Consider the following 25,015-nt stretch of genomic DNA (forward strand, 5'->3'; position numbering starts at 1 on the left):
GTAAGCATTTGGTGGACTAGTGCCGGTGTCGTTCATTACAGTTATCTCAATTCTGGCCAGACGATTACGGCAGACGTCTATTGTCAGCAATTGCAAACTATGATGGATAAGCTAGCTGCTAAACAACCGGGGCTGGTCAATCGCTCCACGCCACTGCTGCTTCACGACAACGCTAGACCACACACTGCACAACAGACGGCTACCAAATTAGAGGAACTTCAATTGAAATGTCTAAGACATCTACAGTACTCCCCGGATCTTGCTCCAACCAGATTACCGTTTTTTTTTCAAAATTTGGAAATTTTTTCGAAAAAATCGGGAAAAAATCAACTCCGATAGGACAGTCCAAACCGCCTTCAAAGACTTTATTGATTCCCGTCCGAATGGTTTTTTTAGTATAGGGATAAATGTGGGCAATAGGTAGTTACCTATGAGATGGTAAAAGTGCATAGATAATAATGGATATTATATTAAAAATTATTCGCCTTTGTTCCTCCTATATCAAACGCCAATTTCATATGTAAGGACCTAATATTATGTATCAAATCACCCTTTGCCATTTTTGAAATCGTTTTAGTTATAAAATTTGTTTAATAAAACACAAATAATTATTACGATATTTTAATCATAATAATATATTTAGCAGAGCTTAAAATTACATTCCATTACTTGTTTTAAAAATCCTTTTTTCAGTCGAGCACCACAATGGGTTTTTACATCAAATACCATCAATTCATACTGATACTTGTGCTCTTGTTTACATTACGTAAAAAGTAAAGTTTTACAGCATTACAATAAATTAAGTGGAATTAAATTACATCCAGTCAGTATTTCGTACACGAGGGACATTTGTTTCCAGGTTTTTCCTAACAAGGGATTATTATGAATTTTCATCCATATTCCACTTTTATTTTCATATACGACTTTTGTTTATGGATACAGTCCTAATGTGCTTCCATCAATCTTTCTCATAGAAGGTAGTTTATATATTGGACTAACAATGTGAAGCATTTTTTTGTCTAATAAAAACCATGTAACCTAATTACGTATTAGAAGTTTATAAATTTTATGTTGTGACCTTCATTTATCTCGGTATATGGAATTAGAACAAAATTACTTAATCTGCAATATACCTGAATACAGGCTGGATTATTTCTGTCCAACCCGCTTTGAAATTAAATAAACAAAAATAAGCGATTAATTTAAATCCATCTACAAGCAAAAATCTCCATTTTCATAGAGAGTTACACAAAACAAATTTATTAATCAATGCCAAACTTGATTATTTTATAGAAATTGTAGATAACAACTTACAAAACATACTTAGTAATAAGTATGTTTCAGATTCACTCAGAAAAATTGATAACGATTCTCGAGTGTCGGTGGTTTATGCGAAAATCTATTAACACGTTCTAACTGTATCGTCGAGCCCGACGGAAACGTATTTATACAAAATGACCCATACAAAAAAACCGCGTATTAAAATATTTTCCTAACAATTTAAGGGGGGAATTTAAATATTAAAAAAATAAAGACTCAATATGAATTTATGTCCTATCCAAATTTACACATATCTATATTAACACATTAATGTTGCAGAATGATTGATGAATTAGCAAAAAATATTTTGTTCACAGAATTTGATGTAATACAAAAAAATAAGATTATTTTCTTGTTTCATAAATTTATAGGAATAGTGCCTAAACTTCGTCTCAAGAGATTCCAAAACACAAAATACCCAAATGCCCTTATTGGGATTATTCTCGGAATAGTTATTCTATATTTTGTCTCGTTCTTTCAATGCGACGACCTCATGCCAATGGTTACTATGCCGGACTGCTACACTGGAGGTGCGGGTTCGATACCCGGTCAGGTCAAGATGGAAAATGATCTTTTCAGATTGACCTGGATTTCCCATAACGCAAGTCTCGAACTTGGGGCAAAATATGTTATCAAAAAAATATCGATTACTGAAAAGAGAGAGGGACAAAACAAAGCATAACATTTTCATAAGGCGGGCAGGATTTACAAACTTAACCATTCCCATATTATTACAAAAAATAAATTGACGTTTTTATACCAGCAAAAACACATTTTATTTTGTAGTAACATGGTTCTAACGTGACACGACCCAAAGTACCTACTATCTAATGATTTGCACCGCATTGTTTATTAAAAAATAAACTGTATATTATGTATTATCTAAGCACATTACTACCGAGAAAGTAAAAGGTTATTTTATATAAGAGCATATAAATCCCATACTACATTATAAATGTACAAGTGTCCTTCTTTCACGTAAAAATGAAATGTGATTTTTTCCTGTGGAAAAAGCCTTATATCAAAAGAAAATTCACTCTAATAATTGAAGGGCTAGAGAGAGAAGTGGCATCTTTTTTTACTTTCTAATTTAACACATACACGAAAAATATGTTTAATTTTACGAGTTGACATTTAGCGCACTAGATATTTATTATTTATATTTTGATCTGGAATTTTATACAGATAGGTATTGATTCACTATCGCGTCTTTGTCCCTTACGGGGTAGACAGAGACAAGAATGGCGAAACTAGTAGGCCACGTTGATGGCGGCTTGTTGGTTAAATGAGGGCTAATACGACTGAATTCGCAGCTAGGAGCGCTGGTGTAGTGAAAAGTTAATTTCTAAAAAATATTTGGACATTGTTATTGCGCGCAGTTTAACCCGTGGCGCCATTTATTGAGTTAAAAAAACGGTAATTGTATTAAAGTTAAATATTTATAGGTTCACCAATGCAGATAAATTTGACAATAGTATGGTACCTCTTTAACATTTATTTCCTTCGGTAACTTCGAGTCGTGTCGCTCTGTGCGCGTGTTTGCATATGTTGTTTATAAAACAAAGTGTCTATCCGTGGTTGACGTTGACGCCGGACTCCAGCTCCGAGGCGGGCGTCTCTGGTTCCTCGTCGTTGTAAATGTTCTCTGCCATTTGCCAGACCTGACAAAAAAAAGAATAGATTTTTAAAGGGCTGAATAATAGTTTGAAAAGAGTTGCTTTAACTCTTAAATCATTACATAATTATTTTTAACAACCTCACAGAACTAGCCCGTCGATCGCAGAATCGAGAAACAATAGTTAAACAGTGGTTTGACCACCACATTTGCACCAGTTCGTAAGGTGGACGTTAGATAGCTCTAATAATAAACAACGTCGATTCGACGAGTTTTAAATGTCGTAACTTTGGTAACTGAGAGGTAATTTCTATTATTCCACACTCAACACTGTCAGTACCTGCATGATGTTGTCCTCGGACACGGAACAGATGACCCAGGGCTCGTTGGGATTCCAGGAGAAGTCTGAGATCTTGGCTGTGTGTCCGCCGTGTATGAACAGCAGCTCCGGCGGGCCGTCCTCCGCATCCTCCGCCGTCTGTTCCTCGCCTATCTTGGACAGGTCCCACACGTGCAGTCTGAAATTGTCGCCAGGTTATAAAAACGAACTACAGAATACCTAAGATAGGTATTTCCAAAGAAAATCACATCTATTTTTTCATACAAGATAGCAATTTTTTTTCACAACTCTGGTCAACATAATAGGGTATAATTTATTTTGGAAACTGGAACAGCTCTAGCAAAACATATCCTAATCCTAACCTAACCAGCTAAACTGTAGGAAATATAGAAGTCACCTTAACAAAAATTGTTTGCCCTAATTAGCATTTTCTGATGACATATAACAATCGAAGATATGGAACACCTGATGATGAACTCCAACAGTCCAGCTACACTATAACAGATATGACAAAAGCGTCTTAACAAAAGTTGATCAGCCTAATGAGCATTTTTAACATACGTATTAAAATAGAAGATTTCGAACATTTCTAAACGGAAGTCCTGTAATAAAGTTAATCTTATATTTACCCTATACTATTATATCATAAGCTGGGAGTACCTCCACGTGGTGAAGGCGCAAACAGTTTGGGCCAAGTTTCGGAGACGACGGAATTGAAAACTTACCTGAACTGGCTAAAACTCCCATTTATTACATTTTCGGGCTTATGTTATTTTGAGTGGTTAGTTATTTTCTTTCCAGTTTATCTTTGTGACACGGCAGCCTACCCGGTAACGCAGGGTAGTAGTCACTTAGATTTGAATAGCAAAGAAAATATTTTAAATTGTGTAACCATACCTATTAATGAATAAGTGTTTCAGATTTTTCTGTAAGTCAACCCTTAACCCTTTTAAAAGGGTGGTGAAAGATTGTATGGGACTTAATAAAATTTTAAAGAAAAAAAGCTGAAAATTGGAAAACATACTCTTCATCATTTTTCTCAAAGAATGACCGAGATTTTACTATGAAATTCACGCGAGCGAAGTCGCGGGCAAAAGCTAGTAATCTAATAAAGAGGATTTTTCTTACAATTTGTCATAATTAGATAACGACGTTTACTTTAAAATTAAAGATGACTGGCAATTTTTATTCAATTTTCCTATATTATATTTTTAATCTGCTAATACCATATCACAAGTGCGATTAGTTTTATCAATCAGTGTCAAATCTAGACTTCATAATCTAGCTTTGCCACAGATATCAAGTCACAATATGGTCATCCATTCCATATAGAGGCTTGAATTTCTCGACAATAGGAGACACCCATGTGGAAAAGGTTAGTAAGGAAGAGTATTTGCTACACTCTTCTTCATAGTCATATTCCTCATGGCTGAGGGTTGTGGTCATTAAGTGGAATTAAACACACATAACAACTTTCTTGGCATTAGTAATGCGAGTGATTTGCCATTGCCTTCTCCATTTCACCCACAAGTTAACAATCAACCAGTGTGCAGGTTTCCTCACGACGTTTTCCTTCAATTGTGTAACAAATCCAGTAGAATTTGTTACACAATGTGATGTAAAATAGTCAGAAATAATGTACCTCCTGTCGGTGCCGCTGCTGGCGAGGATGGTTTCGTTGTGCGGTGACCACTGCACCTGGAAGATCTCGTCCTTGTGCGACTCGAACGAGTGCAGCTTCAGTTTCAGGTTACGCAGGTCCCACAGGGCTACCTACAAGATATATTTGAGTCAGATAGAAGCGAATACAGAAACATCATCAAGAAAGCTAGTTTGAGATATTTCGATACATATCGCACACACACGATGTTTCACAACAATAAGTATTTTTCAAATCGTGTGTGTGTTGTGTGTGTCACTTGCCGAATGCCAAATAAATAACATTTTCGAAGATACGCACGTATTTTTACTACCGGCCGGCTGCCTGATGTCAACTCTCTTTAGCAATGCTGTTATTGCCTTTCAGCTGTTAAGGCTATTTCTCCCATTATAGAGTCCTCGGTATATGGAGTGGTACTATCCTAAAGCGAGAATCACAAGTATCAATAATGTTTGATCCTTGTCATCATGTTGTTTTAGTACTTACAGTCTTGTCAGCGCTGCCGGTGGCCAGTATGAACTCGGAATAGGGGTTGAAGCTGAGACAATTGACCTCCGCCGTGTGCGCGTCCACCGTGTGCGACGGCTTCGACGTGTTGTTACATCTGGATATCGTTCAAACAACATTTACAATCAGTAAAGAAAGTATAGAATAAAAATGAGGGTATTAATGGGTATTTATCAATCTTGATAACTATTGTTTTGCAATGGCAAAAAAAATGTATTCTCTTTATTGACACGACTGTACGTTCGTTCGAGAGATAGCAATAATAAATATTTGCACTTGTGTTCCCAGATATTTTTCTGCAGTTGTGAGCGTGTTGTGTCCGTTTCTGTGTTTGTTTCCATCGGATCCGCGATACAAGCTTAGTGTCCAAAGTGTTATCCATTTATACCATCGGTATAAGGATGTATAGGAGGGTTTGAACTGTGTTTTATGTATGTGTGAGAAAAGTAGAGTGCCTAATATTTCAATTAATTCGTCCACTATTAAATAATTACTCGGGAATAGAAATAATAAACGTGTTCCGTGCGTGACCGTGCTTTATTGCGGTCCAGAGAAACTGCCTGACCGATTTAGTTCATGTTACAATTTGCTTACACATACTTACGCTATAGGTACATGTATGTATGACATTGTGTCCCTACAGATGTAAATATGTCAAGATAATGATTCCGATACTGACCTGGTGTCCCAGATCATGAGCTTCTGGTCGTCGGCCACGGAGCCGAAGAGCGACTCGTGCAGCAGATGCCAGGCCACGTCCTCCACCACGGCCGTGTGTCCGGTGAACACGGACTTGGCCTCGATCACGCGGCCCTCCGACGGCACCGCGTTGATGTCCCACAGGCAGATCGTGTGGTCGTCGCTGGGGGGACACCATTTGTTTCAAGCTTCGAGCCTTAAGAGCCAATTTTATCGCCAATAATGGGCATTCACATTTTAGACTGTTTTAGATGTAGCCATTCACTTTATCGCGTTAACGATAGGTTAGATAGGATAGCACCAGGATAAATTGTACATTTACTTAAAAAATAGCTGGAATATTATTTACCTGGCTGATAGAAGGTACCCATTGAGATTTGGGTTCCATGACAAACCATATCCCTCTTTTTGGTGTCCTCGCAACCTGAAAACAAATTTTTCATCGTTAGGGTACAATATCAACCTTATCCTTACATATTCCAAAAGGAGTCGCAAGCCGCGTTGGTCTGTCTGTAAGCGATAAACTCAAAAACTATATAGGACGGATTTTTATATAGTTATTTATTTACATATGCTATTTGTGAACTACTACAATATACAAGTATAATACTGAAATAAATATCATTATTTAACTACCAAACTGCTTGTCCAGCAGGAAATAATATAATTACAACAAAGGTATTTAATACCTATACATTATTTTTATTAAATAATAAAACGCAAAATTTTTAAAATTAGTTTTCAATTACAAATGTCAGTGATCCAAGCTGCAGAATAGGTCCACTCCATGTCCTCTGGTGGATGATATACGAGGACACAAGGGACAAAGCCTTGGCAGCTGATTTTTTCTTCATTTATTTCAGATTTCCATACATTTCGTTATATATAATGCAACCATTCCAAAAAAGTGTTGATCTCAAACAGGCTAGTCGTAAAATCACAGATGAAACTTCAAGTTTAATTGTTTTAACTGACTTTCGGGCTCATCCATGGGCTCTCTTATCTATGTGTGATCAACACATGGATAAGAGAGCCCCATAAGAGAGAAACACATGGATAAGAGAGAATTAAATCAGTGTACCTTAGATCAGGGTGGCACTCCCCAGAGGGTTCGGGCTTCGATGGATGTTTTGTGTAATCAAACACGAGCACATCAGATGAGGGGGTTTTGGTGGCGATGACGCAGGGGTTCTGAGGCATGTACCGAGCGCGGTTCACCTCCCCTTCATGGTTGATCTTAATCTCAATGTCAATCTTTCCCGACACTGATCCAAAACCACCAAATTCTGCAAAGAGATTAGTGAAGCTTTTTGTACAGTCTGTCTCATCAGTTTTGCATTCTAGATACAAACTGATAAACCAATGACAATCTATAATTTATGTTTATTTATTAACTATCAGAGTGTAAGATATTCATTCTAGCATTTATTTCAAGTTATCTATGTATACTACCTATGTAGCCCCTGTGTGAAGCAAAGGCCTACAAATTTGCTTAAGAAACTTTTTTAATGGTGTATGATAACCATGCTATCGGCCTTTCTGACTAGGCACAGATATTTGACTAATTAACAATCCAATAGTAACTTGTCACAATGTTTTATGAACAATTTACCTACTTCCAATAATTAGGAATTTAAAAATTTCAAAATTCTACATGGATACTCACCACCCTTGTCATTGTCATAGTGGCTAGCATCAAACTGGGCATCCTCATTAGGAAGCTGCACACTCGCGATGAGGAGGTGGTTCTGTTCATCTGATGTGTGGGTGCCCAATATCAATCTGGAAATGTTCTTCTTGTTTTATTTTCATGATAACATTGTTAGCCAGTGATAAAAAATGTTTGTTTTATGTGTTAGTCTAAATCAAAAGGGACCTTACAGTGCCCGGCACTTCGCAATAAAGACCTAAGTGCCAGCCGCCATAAGGTCCCTTTTGATTTGGACGACCACATATGAGCACATGTTAATTATGTACTGTGGTAGGTATGTCTAGGTCAGCCAGGGAAAACCAGACTTGAGATAGATTTGCTTGGTTTGTCTAAACTCCTAAATCAGACAGATTTCTCTTAAGAAGGAAGGAAAGTTAAAACAATGCTGTTTGTAATGGATGCAATTGAAACCACATGTAACATCCTTATCCTGCTTATGCAGTATTCTATGTAATGCTAATAATTGCTAGACACAAAAATGATCATACCTTTAATAAATAGCACCACAATTACAAGTAACCAAGCACATTAATGAAATTTTTTAGGTGGCCGAATTACAATCTAAGCTTGCATGCTATGGCCATTTCTATTGATGACATGGAGACAAAGAAAATAAATGAAACGAAGTCAGCACACCACTATTAATATGCAGTACGTAGGTACCTGTGAACGGAATAATCTTTCCCTTCAGGCCTCGTCACGTCTGGGAGCCACTGAGCGGTTAACGACGGCCACTCCAGTGCGTGTGTCATCACCAAGTCGTACAAAAATGGAGTATTCTTTTTCCATATTTTATATTCTTCATTGATAACTCTCTCCTCCACCGCGTCATCAAAGGTTTCTAAAATCAACGATAAATACACGAAAAGGTTTATTTCGATAACCAAAAAATTTACTGTCAATGAACTTTCAGTTTTTGTTCAAATAATAGAACTATGCTAATAATACCTCCGTCTCCTTTATCTCCCATTTTATTATATTTCAGCAATTTCTTCACCAAAAACGCAAGCTGATATTATTTTCACAAAAAATTACCGGCCTGAAAGGCGCCAAACAACAAAAATTCTTGGCGTTGCTGGCCGACTAGTGTTGCCACTAGCAACATGGCAACTTGCCAGATCCGCTTTTCAAAAATTCAAAGGCGTCGTTGACCCGTCAAGCGTCAGCCCGTCACGAAATTTCTCCGTTTTTGGAGGCAAAAAACGCCATTTTTCAATATTGTTGCACATTTACGACCAAAAATATCTCCTACACACCGTGGAGCGAGTTTAAAGGAAAAAGGAAGGATTAAGTGGATTATCCTGAAACACTAGGTAATGTTCTGCATTATTTGGTCAACTGTGGTCATAAACTGATATACTTGATTTTGACTGAAGATCTTACCTATATGTAGTCCATATTTTAATAAGTCTTCACGTGTAAAGTGTTCCGAACTTTTTTTCGACCGTACTGGCTCGAAAATTTTACAGCGTGAGGCGTATGCCATAGTTTTCGAAGTTTTTTATCTTATGGAAAACGATTTTTCCCAATATTTCGGCACCCGAATATGCTACTATTGTTGTATATTTTCACAAACCAATGCTTACATAATGAAAGGATTAATAAAGTACTCTAAAATAAACGTTTTAATCGACATAGCAAATGGCGGCAAATCTTTTGTGTACCTAATATACAGTGCTGTACTCTGGCAGGATAAATGTGCAATAATACTCCCTATTCGGCGGTGGAATGATTTTTAACTATTCCTTTCTTACTTATTTATCCTTACATGATGATATATGTATTTATTGCCCTCATACTTCAACACCGCCTAAAGAAGTTCTATCCTATCGTTCAATAACAATGTAATTCGACACTGGCAAAAATAAGCTCTATTGAAGAAGTTTGTTTGCCACAAGGAAGAAAAGAAAAAAAAGAGATTTTTAACTACATAACTAGGTAATGACTGTTAAAATTCCTATCTGTCAGTACATAAAATATTTTTTATCTACATTTCACTTTCAATATCTACGTTTGTTGTAGGTAAGTAAGTACCTTTATTATGTAAAGGTTATAATTTTGAGTACTATATTTATACATTACTTCCGTTTTGATTCCGTTTGTAACACGTTCCATTCCATTGCGTTTACTATTATTAGTAGCAAGTAATTATTAATATTATGTATTGTAGGTAAATACATAATCAATCAAAATAACTGATTTCGAAACGGCCGCAGTCGTTCTCGCGTCGACATAGTGATGTGTGTATTCCTCATAGATAGGTACAGTTTTCCAAACCAGCGAGAATTGGGATCATTGTATACGCGAATGGCAACATTAAAATTATACTGGCAACTTTAAAAGTGTCAAGTCATTCTGTTCTGTAGTAGTATTTGGAGTATTTGTGTGTCAATCAGTCAATTTGTCAAAATTATCTTGTCAAGTCAATACGTGAAAATGGCTGATGCTGCTGCAGCCCGTCGTGAAGCTCGAAGAAAAAGGATTTTAGAGAATTCTAACAATAGACTTCAACTGATAGCTGGTAAAGCAAGCACCGAAAGTACCAAATGTAAGTTATCGCAAATTACTACAAGAGCTAAGTTATTGGAATATGTTTGTTTTGATAAACTATTGACGAGGGAACTTGTTTCTTTCCAGCATCACCCATTAGATGTCACAACCCAGAGCAGCCACTAGAAGTTCCTGTGACAGCAGTTCCATCAGAAAGTAGCAGCATCTATAAGCCCCTCAACAATGGGGTATTCGTCACGGAGAGCGACCAATTCGAATTCCTGTCCACCTTGTCTTCGATGCACGGGCATGACACTATCGCGGCCGGCGACACAGAAACAAGCAACGAACTCGCATCTTTCTCGACTGCACCTACAGCATCAGTTCAAAGTCAGTCCATTTGGGAAAAGATCACTATTTACAAATATGACATAGTGCTACTATCATTGTTGATCCAAATTCTATACAGTTTCTCAGTGATGCCCTTTGAGAGCAACTACATATTCCTCCCATTTGCATTGTATGCTATCACCAAACAGATGTTTTTCCCAGTTCAAAATAACTCCAAATTAGCAAATGCATTGTTACTACTAAACAACTTATCAGGACAGGCCAACGTGATACAGAAAGCACTTGGCATCTCCCAGTGGGTTGGAGGTCTGCTGCAAGATGTCTTTGTTTATCTTTTCACTACAATTTGTTTACAGTCTGTGTGCCTGACATTGAAGGAGAGCTTGATGACATAGTGATTGCTTGTCACCCCTCATGTGAGGTTGTTGTTGACTGAGCAGTTTGTTTCAATAGCAGGCTAGTGTGATGGGAATGTTCCATAGTTTGATTGCTTGTGCCTTTTATGTAAGTGAGATGTGACAAGTGTGCGTTTTAGTCACATGTTGCCATTTTAGTTATAAATTAGATACCATTTTGTACATAGCAACAGAAATTTTGATTTTAGTAAAGTTTTTGCTCAATTATTTCCTGCAAATTTTAATTTGATATATTGTATTGGATAGTACTATATAAATTTGTTATTACTTATATAATAGACACTATTTTGCACAAGAGCATTTAAAAGTTAATAACTTGTAAGAAATGTTTGTTATTCAGTCTATTTTTATTCAATTCATTTAAATGCCTGCTATTAGATAATGTTATTAACTTTGAAATGTATTTCAACTCCCTCAACATCAAGCCCTCTGCAAAAATAGGTTGTCTCCTTTTATTAAATACACTTTAACATTTTGTCAAATTTTAAGCGTTATATAATTTTGACTGAAATCTTTTTTCTTGTTATTACTCTTGCATTTAATTTATTGTATTTATTTTTGTTCTATTTAATTAATCACAATTATATTAATTATCAAACTTCATAAGTATGTGTGACAAATACATGTAAAAATAAATAGTATGCCAAATTAGGATTGTTGAAACTATTTTCATGCTTTATATAACTAAAGGATATATTTTGATATAATGAACTGTGTATTTTTCAATGATTTCTTGAAGAGGCCTATTTTAAAATGTCAAACTTTTTAAATCTCAATGTACATTTATACAGCAGACAGCATTATTTAGATCTTTCATTGAGCACATTGTAATGTTGAAGTTTACACTTTGTATGGAACTGTCTTGTATAGCTTTCCATAACTTTGATGATTATATAAAAATTTTTGTGTTTTCTACTATTTGGAAAATTCTAACATAAGAACTAACAATGTGCTATTCACAAAATTTTTGCGAATGGTCAGCAAGTATTGTAGGAAATTTATTTTCTTCAGATCATTCCTATGAAATTTGAGATCTGAATCTGAAGAATCTGCCGGAATTCTCAATAAAGGAAATTTCTAAGAACATGATTTTTTCTCAGTCGCACATCGATAATATAGTAACTTCATGGTAGAACGAACAAAATGATACCATACATAGACTTGGAAAGCAAAAATTTCATATGTAGTATTGTCTATATTATGTATTTTGTATAAAATTTTCCACTGTATTATAATGGAATTTTCCTAATAATAGCTGGGCATCGTAAAACACCCAGACAGACCTTGACCTGACTGGAGAGTCAAACAAATACCTAATTTAAATCTTATTAAATTTCAACTTTGTTACTAGAATATTACATGCAACATTAATTTACAGTTAACAATATCAGCATAATGCATGTACAGTCGACCGCATGTCAGGTTACCCCACATGGCACCAGTGATAATGGGGAATTTGCATTGAATTTTAATACTTTGATGTGTGGTCGGATGTACTTGTAGAAATAAAGGAAATCTGTTAAAAATGAAAGGTTTAATTATATTTTGTAACAATTTAAATAAAAAAGGACACACTGAAGTTTATTGTTTCCTTTGATGTTCGTTTATGCACCTGGAAAACCTGTAACATATAAAAATGCAGACAGGTTTCTTATTATTATAGTTACTACCATCCATACTTCGTACACTAGTGCTTTTTTACTTTTTTTGTAATTGTTATTTTTTACTGTAAACTATGAGAAATGATAGCTGTAGATTTCAGCCTTCCAATTTAGGGAACTCTTTGCTAAGGAAATAATGGTATAAAGTTAACATCACAGAAATGGCGCAATAGTACTATCTTATCCTTTTACGAAACTAGGGTTACCCTAGATTCATTACCTAGTACCTTTGTTCTCTACAAAGGTTCTGTTCTTCTGATAAATTCTAATAAAGAAATTTCAATAACTTTTCATCCCGTAATGTATTTCATGAAATAAAAGAAGCAGGTTTATAGTGAATGGTACATAATTATAAAACTACAGAACAAAAGGAGAATATGATGGGAGTAAATAAAAAATAATCTGCTACTTACTATTTACTGATGGCAAACTAAATGACTAAAAGGCCAATCCACACACTTACCAAACATTGCTCAACCAAAACATGCAGCAATTCAAAGGTCAAGTAAAAAAGTGGTATCTTCCAATACAGACTTTATAGTTGTAATCAAAGAGCACTTATTACATTGTGTTACACAATACATTTATTGTGAAGTTTTTTGTTAATTGAATTGAAAATACTATTCTCATTTGGCAAGTGTGTGGTGCCAGTGTTAAATACATTAAAATAACATGACGTCAAATTAATCTAAACAACTGAATCTAAAAATTAAAGAAATTCTTAATACTATTCAGGATTGTCTTACTCTGTAGTTTTTCATCACTTATGTTTTTATTATTATGGAGACCAGTTTTCTGTTCAGTCTCAGACTGAGCGTTGTCACCCGTGCTCTGACGTTTTGACTCTTCTCTTGAAGTGTCAGAAGTATTAGGAACATTTTGTTTTAAATATTGTTCATCTACGCTAAGTGAGGGTTCCTCATTGTTACTTTGTACAATATGTTTGAGGTTAGCATGAGACTTAGAGTCAATTGAATTGTCAGAGCACCCGAGTCCCTATTGTTTAGTCTTTGAGTTGGCCGTTTTCTTCACTCGGACGGGCTTTGTCCTAACTAGATCTGTTCGTCCTATTGATATCATTTTAAGTTCCCATGCTTCAATATCTTTCCTGAAAAATATGGTCATAGATTATTAATTAATCTAGATGTTAACATGAATTTACTAGACCTGTAACATAAACTCCACTCTCTCTCATCTAATTATTTTCATGCACCCTTCCACAGCCATAGTGCTACAGGACCCTGAGGCCGCTTATATACTAGCTCTACTCCACTTTACATTGTCTCCGAATACTCCGCTAGGCTATCGAAATTCAATTCCAACATCATAGTATTCAATTCAACATATAGTATCATATTATAATGCAACTTTCTGCATGATATTTTCTATATGCAACAAAGAAAATTTATAATAATGTAATATAAAGTCATTCTGATGAATTATACCTATACTTCTCCATGAGCTGCTGAGCTTGCTTCTCAAATTTGACTCTTTCACTCTCTGGTAGCCTCAACCAGTCTTCTCTCATCTTCTTTTGATATTCCTTAATGTGTTTACCTTGGAAGATATCTTTTCTAGTTTGGATGTATAAGAAATACGAAGACATTGGTTTCTTTGGTCGGCCTAATTCTGCATATTCCTGAAAAAAATAATTAAGTTTGTCTTGCACACTTTCAATATTGTGTTATAGTTTTAACCTTCTTCACAAATTTCATTTTTTCATTTTATATTTAGATCAGATAGATAAGATCATTTATTTGCATTAATAAGGTGCAACATGGTGTCAGTACAATAAAAAGAAGGGTGAATTATGTTGACGCTGGGATTTTGTTTTCTCTGGGATTTTGTTTTCTCGTTGGGATGAATATTCACCATGTATAATTGTATATGTTAATATTGTTTAGTTTAAATGGCCTTTTATACTTATATGTATGATTGGCATAGTATGTATCTTCCTTCGATTACATGTATGAAAATATTTTTTTGTTATAAGATGGTTTTCTACAATTTTTGTAGTAAAATAATCAAATACTCTAGTTACTGGAAGTATTATATAATCTGTACTTGAGTACACTTACAGCTTTAAGTTTCCTTTTTTCTTTGGCTGCTGCCATTTCTTCTTTGACTCTCTTGATGTCTTCTTTCTGTTCCTCTGTCAAAGAAGACTCATAAATTTCCTTGATCTTCTTGTAGTCTTCTAAATCTTTTTCATATTCTTTTGCCATTTGTGCCTTTGTCTGAAAACAATTTAATGTGCTTATTAATCATTCATCTGGAATATCAATACAAAAAAGACTAATCCATTATCCATCCTAGTATCCGCATTGTTGTGTTAGTGCCAATGTCAGGGATTAGGATGCAAATATGGTGAAAAGAAATAAAAGTGTTAACTATCATGATTTATGTATTATTAGGTAACAATGGTGTCAATTACACAACTTTTCTTAGTTGTGTATATTTATGGATTGACCAATCAATTTGTATTGGTGCTACTGTGGAATTTAATTTGTACATGAGATTACATCCATAAGACCTAGCAATTCTAAAAGCTATTATTATAATTTATAGTGTAATAATTTAAGTGGGAGTAAATAAAGCCTTATGGTATAAATTCATATGAATAAAAAATTACTTATTTCGTACCCCCTAATGCATAAATAACTTATAACAAATTTTAGGAAAAATATGTTTTGTCTCATGCGTTATAAAGTGAGATAAAAACAAAATCCAATAATGTGAGGTGAGATAAAGACAAAACATATTTTTACTAAAATAGGTTGTAATTAATTTTGATTAACAAATAAATTGTTGTAAATTAACCTCTGCATCTAGCTGTTGCCAGTGCTTGGAGCTCCAAGCTATAGCCTCCTTGGATGTGATGCCTGGATTCTTGGCGAGGAGCGCCGGCCTCATTTGCGTCATGAACTTGAAAAATGGGGTCAGAGGCCTTTTTGGTTTTTCAATGCCGAGCTTTTGCTCTGCTGATTTTGCGTAGTTACATACTTGTGTAGTAATAAATGTTCTGAAAAATTATACAAGTAGTATCAATACATAAATGAAGGGCATCTATAGCGTGTTGTCTACTTACCTACAAGGTAAAAAAGAGTAAACATTATATATTTAACTTTGTAACTAAAATAATGCCAGGGTCTGATACAACTCTTTCGAGATAAGATGAAGATGTATGCTGGTTTCTACTCTATTCTTTTACATTTAAATAGAACAAACAAAGTGAGCGTCCTAACCTAAAAGGCCAAAAAGTATACACTTTACCTTCCATGAACGGCAGTCTTGTAGCCTCCTATCAAATAATTACTCAAACGACTGAGCTGAGTAAATGAAGACATTTTATACATACATACAAGCAATAAGAAATTACAAAAAATAAGTATCTATGATCACCTTTTGTAATGCAAAGCTTGCTTTTGCTTGCTCTTGATAGCTTCACTTCACTTTGATATCTTGACATCATATTTGTCAATTAGGTTGACATTGACATCTTTTTTGTTATTATAGCAAAAAACTAAATTTATTGTTCCACAGGCATATAAAATAATAGATTATCCCCATTATTCATAAAAAAAAGTTACATTGTAGATAGGTACTTAAAGATAAATCATGGCATTATTAAATATCGGAGTATTTTGTCGCTGTCGCACTTATAATATTTGACACTGACAAATTAGTATTAGTAAATTTTGCGTGGTCTTGTACAATTTGTACATACAACAAGTGAAGGCGATTCGATAATACTAATTCCACGTATCGATACTGCCTATCTATAGATCATTACTGTAATAGCGGAACGACTATCAAGAGCAATTCTATCGCTAATATTACAAGACTTTCAATACTATTTCATGCACAAATATAAAAATATTATTTAATGGCTTCATTGTAAGCAATCGATACTATATTAGCCCTATCAAATTTTTGGCTATTTGAACTTAGTTGCCTAAAGCGGCATCGCTTACTACTAACTAGTAGTCAGTTACCTATTCTTATATGATACTAGCTGTTACCCGCGACTTCGTCCGCGTCATTTTTTACTAAGGACGTGTATATTGTAGGAATATATGTTTATAGACGCGATATTTTATTACAATACGTTTCTATAGACTACGTTTTTTGTTTTACCGTCTTTTGACAATATGTACAGGTTTTGGGGGCTAGATACACGGGAACACGCCACATACAATTGCCCATGGGAAAAGCAGTTTTTCTCTAAGTGTACACCTGCTACCTTCAGTGTCTGCCCTTGACTTTTATTTATAGTCATTGCAAAGGCGGGTTTTAAAGGGAACTGCACTCTTTTAAACTGGAACGGCAAGTCTGTTGGAATAATGGGAATACGTGGAATCAGAACATTTTCTCCTTTTGCCGTTCCGGTCATAATTGTTCCTTTAACGATGTTTTTCCCCAAGTGCGTAATTTGCAATCGAGTACCGTTGCATAGCCGAGGTGCATCAAGATTACGCATTAATAGAACAGGGACACCAACTTTCAACCTCAGGTTATGGGAAGGCACGCCTGATAATTCTAGAGAGTTAAGAAACTCGACAGGGTTGAACTGATGTTACGTGTTCTGTATCCATTACATTATCTACAGAGAGATATTCCACGACGTCACCTTCCACTTCTGACATAATATTTTAATTAATCTGTCCAGCAATTTCGTTCGTTGGTGCTAAAATTGCCCTTTCACACAACCATTCTTGGTCTCCCATATTAGTCCGCAGATCAGGATATACGTTGTTTTTTAGATCGTCAGTGCTGCCAACAATATATACAGAATTCGTGATTTAGTGTGATCATACCGTTAATGTCTGTGGCCATACGATCTTCACCAATTTTCAGGAGAGTGGCCGCATACAGCCCCGATTGTGAATCGTTGTGCAGTTGTACTCTCATATTTGTAGTCAGACTAAATTTTTGCACATGCGCCCATAGCGTAGAGGCCTTCAAACATGCGTTTATTTCATCTGCCGGTGTACCTCTAGTTATCACGGGTAGAATCTGTCTGAAATCACCAACCATCCCTCCCATAATACTTCTGTTGCTTTTTATGTCTTGCATTGTCCGGTTTAATGCTTCGACTGCTCTCTTGTGAGACATAGTACATTCATCCCAAACCAACAACTTACATTGCTGCAACATTCTTCCGCGCTCACTATTTTTACTTATATTGCAAACTGGCATTTCTTCATGAGCTAAGTTTAAAGGAAGCTTGAGTACTGAATGTGCTGTCCGGCCACCACTGAGCAGTGTGGCGGCAATGGCAGAGGACGCTACTGCAACAGCAACTCCCTTATCGCCTCGCTGCAGCGTACGTACAGTCGCGGGCGGGCGTGGCTTGCCCGCGCGCGCCGTGCACCTGCCGTGCTGCTGCGCTTTCTAAAACTTATTTCCTATTTTTAACCAATTTTGCTACTATGTGTATCATAATTTCTTTGTGTATTTTTCGTTAATGATAAACTGATGTACGTGGTTCATTGTTATGGACTTAATATTATGGTAAAAATTACTGTTAAATATTTTTCCTACGCAAATTGTGCCACCCCCGTTAACCCCCATAGGTGTTGATTTTCATAAAAACGCTTAGATATGTATCTCATAATTTGTATTGCAGAGCATTATTTTAGTGTCACGCAAAATATTTAAATAGAATTAAATTTCCCATACAAACTTAGCCACCCCCTTTAATGGGGGTGAATTTCGAAAAACCCTGAAATACGTGTTTCATCATTTGTACTAAAAAGCATTAATTCAAATTTTCATGCAAAAATGTGCAATAAAAATATTTTTCTCATACAAACTTTGCCACCCCTTTTAACCCTTTTAGGGGTTGAATTTCCAAAAAATAATATGCCTATGTCCTTCTCATGAATGCAAACTATTTACATACCAAATTTCAGCAAAATCGGTTGGGTGGTTTAGGCGTGAAAAGGTAACAGACAGACAGACAGACAGACAGAAAGACAGAGTTACTTTCGCATTTATAATATTAGTGTGGATATACACTGCGGGTATCAAAATTCATCGAAATTCAGTCTTTTTGCATGAGGACCAAATATCCATCCGATGTCCATAATAATTTAATCATCCCATCATCGATCCTTACTAACTTACACGTTCATCATATCATATCATAACATTATATTTGTATTACTTACGATAGTCTAATTCCTCTCTCTTTTTTATGTAAGCGTTTGCCCGGTGCTATTTAGCCAGTCGTCGGAGCCTAGCCAGGGTTCTTCAGGGTTCTAATAAAAGTAAGAAAAGCGTAACTTTCAATGGTTTATTAACGTCTTACTTATATAAGTAGGTAGTTAATTACTTAAGTATTTTTATTTACAATTTTCGATAAGTATTTATTTACATTATTTTATTGAATACTATTTTGGCAAAGTGTAGGGATTTAAAGACATTCAAATATATTATGTGTTAGGTAGTTTATTGCTGTGGCGATTGAGCTAAGTATATATGAAAAATTACAGTTTATGTACCAACAGAACGTAAGATAACTTTATTATACCTAATTTAAAATCAGTCTATTTTAACTTCAGTTAATTTTTGAATTGTATTAATTATTCATGTCCTCAATAATCAATGGTCATTCTTATTGTTATTTAACAATTTATAATTTTAATAGTTAAGTAGGTATATTATTAGTGTACCTACTTACTAACCACAATGATAAACATGAACTTTACATGATGTATGTTGATATGATAGTTATGGTACATTTAAATTCTCAGTTCTATTTATTAACTTCCGTGATTAGCTCTAATTAATTCTTATAAAAAATAGTAGTAAGTATAATCTTGATTCTAGAACAGAAATAGAGTTCCTGTGTAAGAATTAAACTAGTGATCTCGTAGTTAAAAAATAGAAACTTTACGTCGTAAATATGTCGCATAGAAAGATACTGGGAAGCTACCTAAATACCATGAAACATAAAACACGTGCACGTTATTGCGTACACAAGTTTTCTCTTTTTTTTACACAATGGGTACACGATATGGGAGAAAGAGGCAGCATGTCAACGTTAGTAACGTGGTACGTGTTTCATGGTTTCATGGTAGGTAGGCCTTCTGTTACGAAAAGTGACCAACAAATATTCAAGCCATTAAAGCCATTGACTTGATAATAATTGTATGATAGATCTATTCATCAGCTTACTTATTGTATAATTACTTTATTTAAGTACCTACGTACATTTACAATAATATTTTATTTACACCTTAAAATATATTTACAAAATATTTTCTTATTTCACCTTGGTACATAGAGAAGTACCACAGGAGTAGGGAATTCCGATTTTTTACTCCTGTCCTGTGGAATTACCTACCTAGTTCGATATAAGTAAAGGACCTATACAAAATAAGTATTGTTTTTGTAACAAAAACCAATATTTGTTGCAAATACCAAGGGATTGATGATTAGGGAAACTGACGACAAAATAGGGAGATGCTTTTAGAAATAGTACTAAAGACCATACAATCTATACAGGAATCATAACATTATGTACATAATAACGTATCAACTACAGATAGTTGATACGTTAGTACTAGGGTACTTAGTAAATTCATGAGCTAACCTAACTGGAAAGTAACTAGGTAGTTAGGCACCTATAATTTCAATATCTGTACCTTTAGGTAGATTTTATATGTCGCATAAATGAAAATTCTGAGCAAGAAAAAATTGACAAAGTATACACACACTAGGTGCTTGCACGATATTACAAAATTGTACATAGTTTAGACACGTCAATATGAAAAGCACTTGCAGTCGATCTCAACATAAGTTGATGGCACTTATTATGATGATATGTAAAACAACTAACACACAGCATACACTACAGTAAATGCATTTCTGGCAGAAGACTCGTAAAATGTCTTTTATCACTTTAGCAGAGCAGCCGCGGTGCGTCATTGCACCGGTCATAGGATAGTTTCGCCTGCGGAGTAGTGGTAATGACGTGGCTTTCTGTACGAGGAATGCACCTGTGGAGGTCTGTACGTAGCGTATTTATGCATGTGCCGCGTCAGGGTGTGCGGGTGAGTGGCGTAGCAGTGCAGCGTGAGCGGCGTGGGCGGCGGGCCCGGCGGACACTTTGCCATCGGGGGCTTCCGCGGCCCCGCCATCATCCGCCACAGCGCCTTCAGCCGCGGCGTCGCGATCCACACCGCCACCATCACACCCAAAATCTGGGACGCGAAGATTCTGAACAGAAACACCCAGAAAGCTGGTCTCGGGTGAGTCGAGGGTTCGGACGACGGCATGGGGGCTGCTAGCCAGCTGTCCCTCCACGCGTACTCGTACATCCAAGTAGCCAGTATGCAAGCCGACGGCACCGCGTATAAGGCTGCGAAAGCTCCGAGTCTCAACAGGCTCTGGTCAGTCATAGCCTGAGGAGTGCTGAGGAGCGCAGAGGGCACGGGCGTGGGGGCGGGGCGGCGGAGCAGTGCTCGGAGACCCGATGCGAGGAACACCGAGCCCAGCAGCAGACAAATCGCCTCAGGAACTATCACCAGCGCCAGGAGAGACTTGCTGGACTGATTGCCGACGAAACATGTTCCTAGAACAAAATGAAATGAACATAAGTATGTGTGTAATAAAGTTTGGCGGATACGAATTCCCTTTCTCCTTTTTATCGCGTTGAATAACATTCCGATTCCCAAGCAGCTCTCAAAATGAACACCTACACAAACATACGGCGAGAAAAAAGGCTTGCATTAATAAGGCAGCGGCTAAAAGGGCCGATTTAAAATTGAAATATGAGCGTGCGAGGAGGAAAGGTGTCGTATTTAACGGCTCGAATAATGGTCGCGCATTTCTTTCGAGCGTCATAATGGAGTGGAAATAAAAAATAATAAAACAAGGGCACAATACTCGGGCATGATTGAAATTGCATAATGCTGAGAAGCGCGGCTCACACCAGCTCTATAAAAAATATGAATTTGTCGTTCTTATTTTTAAACACATATAAAAAAAACTTTATCGATAAAATTATTACTGTACACGCACACGATAACAATATCTTATAAAGTAATTGGAAGATTTCTTTTTACTTGGCATCAGAATCGAAACGTTCAAATGATCCGTAGCGTGAATATCTCGCCTTTTGTTCCATCTAAAGGTATTATAAGTATTTTAGGAAAAATTAATCCTGTTAAAACGTAAGATTGAATAGTACATGTATGAGTGGTACGTGTGATTAGGTATAGTTAATTGTGACCAGTATTTATGTACTATGTACTAATTAAAATAAAATTAGCTTTGTTTAGTAGGTACTACATTGGCAAGAGTATAAGAACATGATTGCTTGACGACCTCGGTGGCGCAGTGGTAAGGTTCTTGCCACTGAACCGAGAGAGGTCCCGGGTTCGATCCCCGGTCGGGTCATGCTGGAAAATAGTCTTTTTCTGATTGGCCCGGGTCTTGGATGTTTATCTATATTTGTTATATAGTATCGTTGAGTTAGTACCCCATAACACAAGTCTCGAACTTACTTTGGGGCTAGCTCAATCTGTGTGATTTGTTTTTTTTTTAATATGATTGCAGTTTATTTGCAATTAAAATGCGCACATGCAGATGCCATTATTTGCATGCGGAATGATGCAGTTAATTCTTTACAGTCGCAATTTATTATGCCCGTTTTAGAGCCGATGATTTACAATACTTTTTACTGTTATTGATTAAGATAATATCGAATCGAAATAATGGGATGAACGGTCATTATTTTTACTGTAACTGCGAATGATGTTATAATTAACGTGTATCGAGCCAGTAGGTAGAGCTTTTTGCATCGACTACAAGCACTATAATCATATAGTAAAAATATCAATTTAATATGTTACGTTTTAAGACTGACAAATGAAGAAGTGGAGAAGGTCAATCTTTTTAAGAGAAATAAAACTTTATAATGATAACGTAAGACTTTATACAGTCTAAAACAGTAGTTACTAAAAGCTAAGTTATCAGATACTTCATGTATTTTCTAACGTATCTTTCTCTCTCTTATCTGAGCGTCCCGGAGTTCCCGGTTGCTTCCCAGCCGTTGAGCGTCGGAGCTCAGGGTCCACTTTCCTACTTTTTCGCCTCCAATTCGCACGGTCATCGGCATCCCTGGTTGTCAGATTATCTAAAGTAATTGTCTAAAGCTGTAATTATCAGGACGTGAATACTTATTTATTAATTACAATGCCGCTATGTACAAAAGCTATCAGGCGGCGAGTCTTTTTGAAATGAGGATTTAGTATGATAACGGGGTTTTTGATAAAATGAAAACAACTGGCTACTGTATGTTGCGGTCGGTGCCTTGTGAAGAATAACTTAAAATAAAACAAACTCAATAAGTATGTTGTCTGGTAGATAGGTGTCATGATATCTTACTTTCCAAAATCGTTTTCAACTAACCGCTATTTACTTTGGTTTGTTAAAAACAAACCCACTTATCTCTAAATAAGTAGCCATTGTTAGAAATTTTCAAGGAAAAGTTACAAGAAACAATGTAAGTACTTTTATTGAGATATCACTACTGTTATTTTCATGCACATTGTAACATGATTTTCAGTTCATTCGGCCAAGTATTGGACCGCGGTACGTGAAAAAGAATAAAAAAAGACATTAAATCGTGGCTAATATGTCTCACAAAATGGTCCCATTTAAGTCACTATTCAAACAAAAATACTACGACAGATAAAAATCGGTTTCATTTGGTGGCTACGATATCACATGTTCACTAGATTCACATCACATGAACAGTGTGTAGACAGAGATACATACGTACATACTGACATTACCTACTGACACCTTTCTGTTTTCGTCGAGGCGAGGGTTAGTAAAATGGAATGTCTTCAAATTGGCCGGATGTTCAGTATGGACGTTCCAAAGCAAAATTTCGATTTCAGAATTGCACAAACCCTCGGGGAATGTGTATGCGACGACCACAATGGCTCCTCGGTTCAATACCAACTCTCAATACCTCGTCGTGAATGCGTGCTCCTGCGCTCTCGTACTAGATTTAATCGCTTTGAAAAAGCCGCCGATCAAACAATCGAATGTGAATAATCGAGTATTCGAGCCTTTTGTGACTTTATCAGGACGTGTGTTAGAACTATCGATTAATTGGCACAAAAGCGCCATTCAACCCGAAAACTTTAAGAAATCCCTAGACTAGAACAGATTGCGTATTATAGCATCTACAATAAGTATTATTTGGTATTTTGATGTATTAAATGGATTGGTTACCCTTTTAAGCTTAACAAAATAAATAATTCGATTGTTTTAGATATGGAATCGCGCTTTGGAAGTTGGTAGTACATAATTAATATTCTCCTAACTTTAATAACGAAATTTTAATTTGAATATAATAATAATAGACCTATTTGTTTGAAACGATTGCTAGTGAGAAATTCTAGTAAATACAAAGTTGAAGATTTATGACGAATCAAGTTTTTACATTCGATAATGATGAGATTAGACATAACACATGAATCACAAGAGAGATAAGACAAGTCTCTCCTTTCCAGGCCCGGTTGCCGACTAGAGCAGTACTCGGATAAAAACTACTTGAGAAAATGCAATAGGCCATAGTGGTATCAGAACTTCAAGATTCCAAGCTAGCTTCCATATAGGTGTGACATAAAAAGTACCTATCCAAGTTACATGAAAAGGTGACCATAAGTTGCAGTAAATAACTTTACTGGATATGTTGTATAATGATGGTGTTGTGTAATGTGTGAAAATACACCGTTTAGATAAGAGTTGTTTAATCATCGGCGTTTGATCCAATTTACGAAGATTACTAATTACGAAATTTACAACACGACACCCCTCATTTTATATTTAAATGAGCAAACTAAGTTTAAGTATGTTAAGATAAATTAGCCTGCAAAGTAACTTGAATTGTTTCGCTAAATAGCCCCTTCATTAATTATCATTAAATATACATACTTTACTGACATGCTGATTAATCGGGTCCGGATTAATCTATACAAAGCATTTGCTTCATTCTTCGGTCATTGCTAAAGAAATGCTTTGCCGTGCGTGCCCCAGCGACAACGTGCGTGTGACACCCCTGGTATTGCGGGCGTCCATAGACTGCGGTCCGCTTACCATTAAGTGGCCCGCAAGCATATTTACTTGCTTGGTAATATAAAAAAGTCTTGCCTCATGAATCTGCACGTCAAACCCAGATTGGCATGTTTATTTACATCCCACTTGATGCTCATGATTTA

The 25,015-nt window shown here is 35.9% G+C and overlaps 4 protein-coding genes across 4 annotated transcripts in view; 1 reads left to right on the plus strand and 3 right to left on the minus strand.

Moving 5' to 3' along the window:
* Nucleotides 1-607: 607 nt before the first annotated feature.
* Caf1-55 (Chromatin assembly factor 1, p55 subunit) lies at nt 608-8,959 on the minus strand. The gene is made up of 10 exons (XM_053755150.1): nt 8,801-8,959; nt 8,516-8,693; nt 7,808-7,923; nt 7,223-7,427; nt 6,491-6,565; nt 6,122-6,304; nt 5,422-5,539; nt 4,918-5,048; nt 3,276-3,453; nt 608-2,981 (listed from the first exon to the last, which is right to left on the minus strand). The coding sequence occupies exons 1-10, from the start codon at nt 8,820-8,822 to the stop codon at nt 2,889-2,891; spliced, it is 1,299 nt and encodes a 432-aa protein (XP_053611125.1). The 5' UTR covers nt 8,823-8,959; the 3' UTR covers nt 608-2,888.
* Nucleotides 8,960-10,214: 1,255 nt separating this feature from the next.
* On the plus strand, nt 10,215-12,688 carry LOC128675365 (uncharacterized). Its single transcript, XM_053754741.1, has 2 exons — nt 10,215-10,400; nt 10,490-12,688. The coding sequence occupies exons 1-2, from the start codon at nt 10,289-10,291 to the stop codon at nt 11,086-11,088; spliced, it is 711 nt and encodes a 236-aa protein (XP_053610716.1). The 5' UTR covers nt 10,215-10,288; the 3' UTR covers nt 11,089-12,688.
* Nucleotides 12,629-16,221, minus strand: TFAM (mitochondrial transcription factor A). Its single transcript, XM_053754740.2, has 5 exons — nt 16,044-16,221; nt 15,591-15,792; nt 14,849-15,007; nt 14,216-14,409; nt 12,629-13,878 (listed from the first exon to the last, which is right to left on the minus strand). The coding sequence occupies exons 1-5, from the start codon at nt 16,124-16,126 to the stop codon at nt 13,767-13,769; spliced, it is 750 nt and encodes a 249-aa protein (XP_053610715.1). The 5' UTR covers nt 16,127-16,221; the 3' UTR covers nt 12,629-13,766.
* Nucleotides 16,222-19,054: 2,833 nt separating this feature from the next.
* The window catches only part of fz4 (frizzled 4), a 38,380-nt gene continuing 32,419 nt past the window's right edge, over nt 19,055-25,015 (minus strand). Inside the window, exon 3 of the mRNA XM_053754932.2 lies at nt 19,055-21,351. Coding sequence (XP_053610907.1) covers nt 20,714-21,351 — 638 coding nt within the window. The 3' untranslated portion in view covers nt 19,055-20,713. The remainder of the gene's footprint in view (nt 21,352-25,015) is intronic.

The sequence above is a fragment of the Plodia interpunctella genome, chromosome 14 (genome assembly GCF_027563975.2).
Source record: "Plodia interpunctella isolate USDA-ARS_2022_Savannah chromosome 14, ilPloInte3.2, whole genome shotgun sequence".
NCBI classification, from domain to species: Eukaryota; Metazoa; Arthropoda; class Insecta; order Lepidoptera; family Pyralidae; genus Plodia; species Plodia interpunctella.